Genomic DNA, 8,855 nt, shown 5'->3' with positions numbered 1-8,855 from the left:
TTTTTAAAACATTGGCACGACCTTATTTGTGTTGTTTTAAAAATTCTTTCTATAAATAGCATACTTGCAATGACCTTATTTGCGAAATTAGTACCTTATTTAGAGTGTGAACTTTACAGAAATTCACAACATATTATATGCACAAATTGCTATATATTTGCGGATCTCCTTGAGGATCAGTTTTTAAAGGAGGTTCACATGATATGTTGTGAATGTCGTAATATATATGTAAATTTAATATGGTATTTGTAAAGTAACACAGGTTTTAGTGAAGTTCGCAAATTTGATTGTGAACTTTGCAACATATTATATGCACAGATCGTCATAGATTTGCAGATCTCCTTGAAAATCAGTTACTAAGGGTGGTTCACATGGTATGTCACAAATATCATATCATATATGCTAATTTAATACAGTATCTATAAACAAGTTTCAATTATAGGAGGTTCAAAATTTTGGTTATGAAAACTTTATGAGGTTTGCAAAAAAAAATGTGTGAATCTACTTTTTAGTGAGAGTTTGCGATACCAAGCGGACGTACCAATATATCGCACGAACATCAAGAAGTTCGCTTGTGCAAAAGGTAAAAAGATCCTAAAAAAAGTTAGATATTTACAAATTTAAACATAAGTAGATTTCAAAATTTGTGAGACATTTTCGAGAAACGTGTCATTTTTACCTTACAGTACAATCATTTTTTGTTTGCTTTTCGTGAAAACTAACTGCTACTTAACAGCCGTTTTTTAACTTTTGTCGCTGTAGTTGGGACTTGAGAATAACATCAGCCTCCCAAGAAGATGTCGGAGGTGGTAAGCTCGATTGATGTTTTCTCAGCCACCCAAGAAGTTGCTCAAATATAAGAGCTTATGGCGTATGATAGATGTCTGCCATGCAACCCTAAGGGTGTGTTTAAATGCCTCGGATCTCAGATCTGATGACCTGATGTGGCACAGGCATGCTGACGTGGTGCTAGTGTGGCACATCAGCAAGCATAAGAATTCCTAGCATGGCCAGAGACAACAGATTCATCTGAAAAGAAATCATAGCAAAGTAAACAACCAGCATCACTGGAAATATTTGCTTGGTGTTTTCTGTGATAACAACTTCTTCACATGCTTCTTAAAGGAACACAAGTCCGACCACCCCACCCCATGGGAAGCATTTCAGTGGAAAGTTGGAGGTGGCCGTCGAAAATAAATTCCTCTCCGCAGAAAAAGTGGATTGCATTTCCACAGAAACCTCTCGGTCTTCACAGAACGCAAACATGCCCCGAGGAAAATAATAGAGATGTCAAGTCATTTTGGGCCTCCAAAGAAAAATGCCAACTCCACTTTTCATTCCATTTGGTCTGAAGAAACTTTTGCAACCATGTTGAAACAATAAACCAAAGGTAAAGTTTTTGCACATTTTCTTGTGAATAAAATTTAAAAGCATGACCAACCGGGGCTCCGCTTGTCTGGTAGGAGAAGCTAGTGCACGTCACCTTGTGTTGGAATGTTGCAAGTTCAAATCCCAATGATATAATTGTATAACTGGTAGGGGTCTGCCTAACCCCAGCTTGCCTTTCAAAAAAAAAAATTTAAAAGCATGACGTCTCCTAACTTCACTATTGCTTCTCCCGTCGAAATACAAAGTAAGAAGGTGGTGGTGCTTGCATTATCACATTGAAATATGAAACCAAAATACTATTTAATAAGCAGATAAGAATATCGCAAGGGGCACTTTGTTAATTTAAAAATGTCGGCATAAGTTCACAACCGTGATGTTATCTCTTACCTAATAATCTATATCATAAAAAAAGAATGAGATCCAAAGACGCACCCAAATTTGGTGGAATTGGTTGGAGCAATATTTAAGGGGGAAAAAGAAAAGAAAAAAAAAACCACTGTCCGAGTCAACATACACAATCCACCGAATGTCAAAAGTTCTCAATATCCAAATAAGATTTTAATAAAACCCTGACAGTAGTGCACTGAAGACTCTTTGCTGGTGTGATAATAACCACCCACTATGGTTGGCCGCAGTACACCCATGACTAGGCATATATTATCACATTTCAAGAATTCTTGGGAGTAGCTAGCGATCCAGAATTCTTCTAGCTTGTCCTTACACGGGAAGATCATTCCATGAAACCTCCACTAATAACTTGGGTCATATACCATCCAACTTTTGCAGTGCAGCTGAACAGGCCTCCAGAACAGATGAGACGATGCTCCTCTGTAAATCTTTGAAATTCAATGCCAACCTCACGTCCCAGCTAGTGGTTTCCCTGATAAGAAAAGCAATAAGTAGCAATTTTTTTTGCTTTCATGCCTTTTCAGTTGTTCAACTAAGACAAGTGCATGCAGAGATTATTGGGAATTTTGTACCTTTCAAAATCATCCACTCCACTAAGTGCGTCCATCATAGGACTGAAGATAGACATAACTGTTTCCAGCACAGCCCTTTCAATATCCAGCCTTATCTGTGACGAAAGATAGTGATTGGTTGATGCACTTGCGCATATGTGAAAATAAAAGGTTCTAGTGTGATTGTTGGGGGCAAAGTAACAGCCAGAAGGCCTCATTTAGGATATCCCACGACAAAAGGGAGATGGCTAGGGGTGCACATGAGCCAAGCTTAGGCTGGCTCGGCTTGTTAAAAAAATAGTTGTTCAAGCTCAGCTCGAGTTGAACTTGAGTTTGAACAACTTTTGTCAAACTTGGCTCAAGTTGAACTCGAGCTTGGCTCAGCTCGGCTCGAGCCAAGCATTTTTTTATTTAAAAAAAGTTAAAAGTGTAAGTGAGTTTTGAACCACCCGCCTCCTTGGAAAAGGGTTAACACCTTACCCATCTAAGCAAAGCCTTCTGATGTGTTTATTTTGCAAACATAAATTGTTTATATGCTATATTGCTTAATCGGGCTAATTAAGCTCAACCGAGCCTGATTACCTGATCAAGTTCGGGTCGTTTATCTACCGAAACAAGTTTGAGCCGAGCCCGAGCTAGCTTGGCTTGTTGTGCACCCCTAGAGATGACCCATCTCACACATTCCAGATATAAAGCAATTTTGAGGAACAAACACACTCTTCTGCATGCATGCACACACAGGCGCACACACATGTAGTACATATGGTTGAATAAAACAGTAGTTAGATGGTCATCAAAATTGCAATTAATTATGCATGACTTGAATTGGATAGATTTGTCGGTAAGACAGGGCTGATACGTAATAGGGCTCCACCTTCCAAACAACCATACAGTTTAAATCAGTACTAAACTATATCATGAAAATTTTGCTTAGCTTTTTCTCAAACTTTCAACTGGTCTCTTTAGAAATCTATGGTTAGTTAACTACTGGCCCTTATTTAGTTTCTACACGATCATTCATACATGGTATCCACAAAAAGCTAGTCATAATAAAGTGGCATGCAAGAATTTTGTTGATGTCACACTTTAAGCATTGCCTCAGGGATACGGTTTATGAAAAATCAAATGGGCTGGTGGAAAGATCTTAAATGTGTAAGACAAGGAAATAGAAGTGTTGAAGAAAGGGCCCTCACCTGCTCCTCTCCAAGAGTTTGTGTTGCTGATAGATCACATTCATTCTTTGACATGACATTTCGTAGATGCAGCAACAGACGGGATGGCAAGCCATTATGAAAAAGCTTGTCTGATCTGGAAAGCCTTGTTCCACGAACCATATGGGTACTCCAGTCAGTACCATCAGCATCTTCAGGGGTATCTATATCTAAAGAAAAGACATGAACATGATAGAATCAATTTCCCTACTGCACACAGGAACACACTCATGTGTGCCTGTCAAATATTAGGTATCTGCAATAAGCGAGAGGAACACATGGACTGTAATATCGCGTATTTTCACACTTAGCCATTTTTAGATTTTTCGAAAATTTGGCTAAGTCTGGGAGAAAAATCGTTTGAGGCTCGATTTTTAGACTGAAGTCTTTGAGTCTGGGCTTGACCCAGGTCTCATCGACAAGGTCGAGGCGAGCCAAACGAAGCGTGAGAAAAAGTTTTATTTTTTACTTTTAAATTCAAGCGAAATTCGAGCAAAATTCAGGTTATTTTCGAGCGGAATTCAGAATTTTATGTGTGTAATATATCGTTGGATGCGTCTCAAAATTCTGAGTGCAACGGTGTTTTACTTTCCTGAATTTGGGTTCCGGTTGGCCCAAAAATCGCGTTTTCCTGAAAATTGAGCAGTTTGTCGAAATGGATCCACAGTTGGATCAGATTGGATCCAAGGCCTAGAATCCGATTTTTTATGGATTTGGGTTCTATGTAGGTCCTACTTAAATCTGAATTTGACCCAGGTCTTGCTCCAATTTTCGTTTTGGGTATGGGTTTAGATCTTGGATCCGGATCCAAATCCAAACCCAACGTTTTTCCAGTTTTAAATTCAATATAAAGCCTTAATTTGGGGTTTATTATAGTTAAGAATCCTTTAGGATTACTTTGGCTATTTTTGAAAGTTTTTAGATAATTTTAATTAATTAATATTTAATAATTAATTAAATAAATAAATAATACTAATTCCAAATTTTTAGGGCTGAGTAAGACTCTTTAAAAGAGTCCTTATTCCAGCCTAAGAGAGGTTAGTAAAGTGTTTTAAAAGGATTGAAAGTTTTTGTTTTGAAAAGTCAACATTTGGTAGTATTTCCAAAAAATTAGAAAACTAGAGGGAGGAGAGAGAGTTTCCATCATTTTGGAAACCCTCTTAGAGAGGGCTGGAGAAGGGGGGGGGGGGGTGCGTCACCCCCTCTCCCACTCACTATTTAAATAAAAAAAAGGGAGAGAGAAGGGAAAAGAGAAAGAAAGGGAAAGAGAGGAAAAAAGGAGGAAGGAGAAGAAGAAGGCCATCTTCTTCTATCATCCAACGATTTTTTCCACCATTCAACCTTGTTCTTTTCTCAATCCACGCAAAAGTACAGGTTTTCTCTTTTGTTTTGAGTAAGAAGAAGAACATGGATTGGATTTCCATGTGATGTTTTTGAGAAAAAATCCATGGGAGAAGAGTTAATCTACTTATTTACTCTAAGTTATTTACTCTAAAATACATGGATGAAGTTTTGTAGATCCTTTTTCATGGAGGTATTTTCGATTTTATACACTTAGCAACAAAAAAATTCTGTACATGTGTATTTTTATGCCAAAAAGGCATGGGTTTGACGGTACAAATAATTTGTTAAGGGTTGATATTATGGTATGATCGATATCCATGGATGATTCATGTTTTTGGATCGTTGGATGCACACGAAAAAAACCCATGTTATAATATTTTATCTTCATGCGTGTTCACGAAAAAAATCTGTGTTGGTGGCCTATTGGTTCATGGTATTATAGAAAAAAAGGGGTTTCTATGTTTTCAAAAAAAATAATAATAATATAAGTATATTTTTTTACCCTTGGTGGGCGGGCGGTCAGGCCAGCCGAATCTGGCCTGACGTGCCAGGTCCTGCCAGGTGTGGCTGGGTCTGGTCGGGCTGAACCAGACCCAGCAGGGTGCTGGCTGGGCACCTGGCAGCCCAGCCGAGTGGCTCGGCTGGGCATGCCAGGCCGTGCCGGGCCCAGACCAGCCTGTGGTTGGACTTGGCAGACCTGGTAGTCCCCTGCCAGGTCTGTCCAGATCGAACCCAGCTGGTTGGGTCCAGCTGGGCCTGAACCGAACCCCAGCCGACTGGGTCGGAGTTGGCTGGGTGTAGTTGGTTCTTCTCAAGAAAAAAAAAAGTTTTATGTGCTGTGTATTTTAGATTTTTTTTTTTGAAAGTTTTGTAAGTATGTGTTCCAAATATGTGTTAAGAATACTTACAAGATTCACACGTGACTGTATGCTGAATTGATGCATAAAGAAAGGTTTTCTTTTCCTGTATAGGCTGGCTGTCAGGCCAGCCGAATTCGGCCGGCCTGACAGGCCAAGCTTGATGGGTCTGGCTGTGTGCTAGACATACACTAGCTGCACTAACAACTGTCTCATGAAGGATCTCACTCGTTACATCCAAAAAAAAATTTCCTTCCTCCTAACTTGTATTCTACAGATATAATGCTAATGCATATAAGCTTTTTATCAGCAGAAAAGATAATCTAGTCATTAGTTGAAATAATATACAAATCCTATGTACTCGACTAAAACACGTAAGACTTAGAACTGTTTGATCACATTTCTATCAAAACAAATCAAAACAACAAAAAGGTTTATGATACTTATAGCTATCACCTTGCCTTTTTCATTTCAACTAACAGGTTCTACAAAGTACCCAAAGGCAATTCTCGTTGTGCAGGGCATACATATGTATATATGTAGATACATATACAAATGCAGGGTTATGTTTTGTTTGAGCAAGATGGTTGATTTGTTTAAGTGTGAAACACTCAGATTTTAGAGTTGGTTGTGTGTTAAATGCATGTTTAAATGAGGGTCAACCTAGAATATGCAAACTCTCGTTATACTCATTTCATGTGCCTACGTGAATCTAGAAAAAAAATAATGAGGGTCATCTTTGCATGATAATACCCATAATTTGTTTCCTTTTATTAGTCTAGCCTTATTCATGCTAAAGAAGGAAACTTTTGACTTGATATAATATGTTGGATCAAGGTAATATTGCAAGGTTGCATCTTATACGCATGCATACTCTAACTCGATGTATTGGCATGTGCACCTTCACTTGAATGTTCTCATGCTGATTAAGATGTGTGATTTCATGAAATCATGTATGTCACGTGAACATGTAAGATAAAGCATGAAATTACATGAATGCATGGACTAAATGAAAGTATGCATGGGATATCAACTTGTGTATGCTAGAAAGCATGAAATTCAAATTGAAGTTGTGAACTCATGCATATGTATATTATTATTTCATGCACATCTTTAAGTTGTTACAAATGAATGTGCATTGAGAAGCATGGAAAAGAATGCATAATGGCATGTTATTCGTGATTTTTGCATATGAATGCATTGATGATCAAATAGATCATTCTGGGTCGTGTGAGCTTTGACCATGTGTTGTTCTTTGTCTTAGTTGTTCTATGCATTGCAAAAATCAAATGAGATATTATTATTTTTATTGCATTGTTCCATGATGCCACAGGCTGCGGTCCCGTGAAGAGCTTGACATGCTGATTTGTAAGCTTATATTATTAATTTTGCATGTTGAATTGCAATTTTAAAATAAATGAATTAATAACAAGATAAGAGAAATTGAAAAACAATGTAATTTATGTTTCCTTGATGTTCATTCTTTAGTATGAGAATCTTAGATATTGCAGTTTTGGGGAAACCGTGAGGATACTAAAACTCCGTGTGCGTTGTTGTTGCCCCTGAACCCGATATTGAGGTTCTTCTCCTGACCACGGTTTTAAGGAGAGCACGTCACTTTGTCTGGGGTGGTGTGTAGACACAGCTGTTGTTTTGATATACCAATAAAAGTGGCACTTGTGGATGTTGATGTCCCTTGTGTCACTGACATTAGATGTTGATTTCTAATGTTCCGATGGATGGTGTTATTTTCTGATATCGGTCGAGGGCTAAGTTTGGAACCCAGTAATAAAATACAAATTGTGTGCTAAGTTACCCTGGGAACCTAACTTGACCTCGAGGATTTTACTCGTTTTGAGTATCTGCGGGCAATGATAATAAAAAGTGGAACATAAATGTGTGTGCATCCTAATAGGAACATGCATATGAAAGAAGACTTGATTAAAAGATAATAAATTATGCATGCATTGCATTGAAATCATTCATATTTCTACTATGCATTAGATCATGCATATTTTACTTGTTCCCTTAATTGTGATATATTGATGAATGCATGATGTTGTTCTTTAATGTATGTTAAATGTCTTTAATGCTTATATTATGATCTCTGTTGTTATTAAATGCTCCCTATTGCATGAATGGTTATTTAAATTATGAATGTGATATATTTATGTCCCTCTAAAATATTGCATGAATCTTATTTATGTTCATTTTACTTGTTTGATTCATTAGAGGGACCTGTACGCAAAATTCTTTGGATTCTGACACCCTACTTTTTGTATTTTTCGCAGTTTCAGATGCCTAATAGGGAGGACTTGCTTTTGAGAAGAGTCACGAGAGGACCACATGACTAAATGGCAGATTCTTTGGATGGCGCGGCTCTTTTCTTTTGTCTTTCTTTTTGCTTTCCTTACTTTCATTTACTTATGTCTCAGACTCTTTACATTTGAATAAATAAAGTCTGGTTTGATTTTGGTTTGGTATGAAAGATGAGTATAAGATCTCTTTTGGTGTTGGTGGTGGTTGTGTTTAACTCTAAAGGCCCAGAGTCTCTGGAATTGTTTCCGCACTTGTTAAAAAAAAATCACACTTTTTAAGGGGTATGAGTTGTGGTCGTTACATGGACCATTCAGGAATAAAGAATAAATAGGTTCAATATTTTCTCAACCCGGGAATTCTCTGAACAATGTTGTTTCTTTCAAAGATGTAATGAGTAGAATGGATTAAAGTTTGAGTTTCTCTGACACTTTCTTTGCTTCCAACATTTCCTTTCATGGTGGACTCAACGAAAATCAAAAGTTTCATCATTAATTCCCATGGATATAAGACACTTCCACCAGTTTATTAAATTAACAAGGTTCAAAAGTTTCCCTTGGATTCATCTGTCTTCTAGATTTAAAAGATTGAAGAGAAGTTAGTGTTTACCAACCCACAATCTTTAGAAACATATCATGAGGACATCCTATAGATGGTTTGTTGCAATTGAATTTGATAAATTTCTAATTTTTGGCTGGGTGTAAGATTCCCCCTTTATGACTATTGTTGATATAGCAGACGACCTGGCATATTACTACCTAATTCTTATGAATTATGAC

The 8,855-nt window shown here is 37.4% G+C and overlaps 1 protein-coding gene across 1 annotated transcript in view; it reads right to left on the bottom strand.

Moving 5' to 3' along the window:
• Positions 1 to 1,713: 1,713 nt before the first annotated feature.
• The window catches only part of LOC149842266 (SET domain-containing protein), a 48,710-nt gene continuing 41,568 nt past the window's right edge, over positions 1,714 to 8,855 (bottom strand). The window contains exons 9-11 of the mRNA XM_090000622.1: positions 3,542 to 3,729; positions 2,370 to 2,464; positions 1,714 to 2,269 (exon numbers count right to left, since the gene is read on the bottom strand). Of these exons, the coding sequence (XP_089856748.1) occupies positions 2,152 to 2,269; positions 2,370 to 2,464; positions 3,542 to 3,729 (401 nt within the window). The 3' untranslated portion in view covers positions 1,714 to 2,151. The remainder of the gene's footprint in view (positions 2,270 to 2,369; positions 2,465 to 3,541; positions 3,730 to 8,855) is intronic.

This window comes from Nuphar pumila, chromosome 3, assembly GCF_984573655.1.
Source record: "Nuphar pumila chromosome 3, dmNupPumi1.hap1.1, whole genome shotgun sequence".
NCBI classification, from domain to species: domain Eukaryota; kingdom Viridiplantae; phylum Streptophyta; class Magnoliopsida; order Nymphaeales; family Nymphaeaceae; genus Nuphar; species Nuphar pumila.
This window is presented reverse-complemented; position numbering and strand designations above follow the sequence as displayed.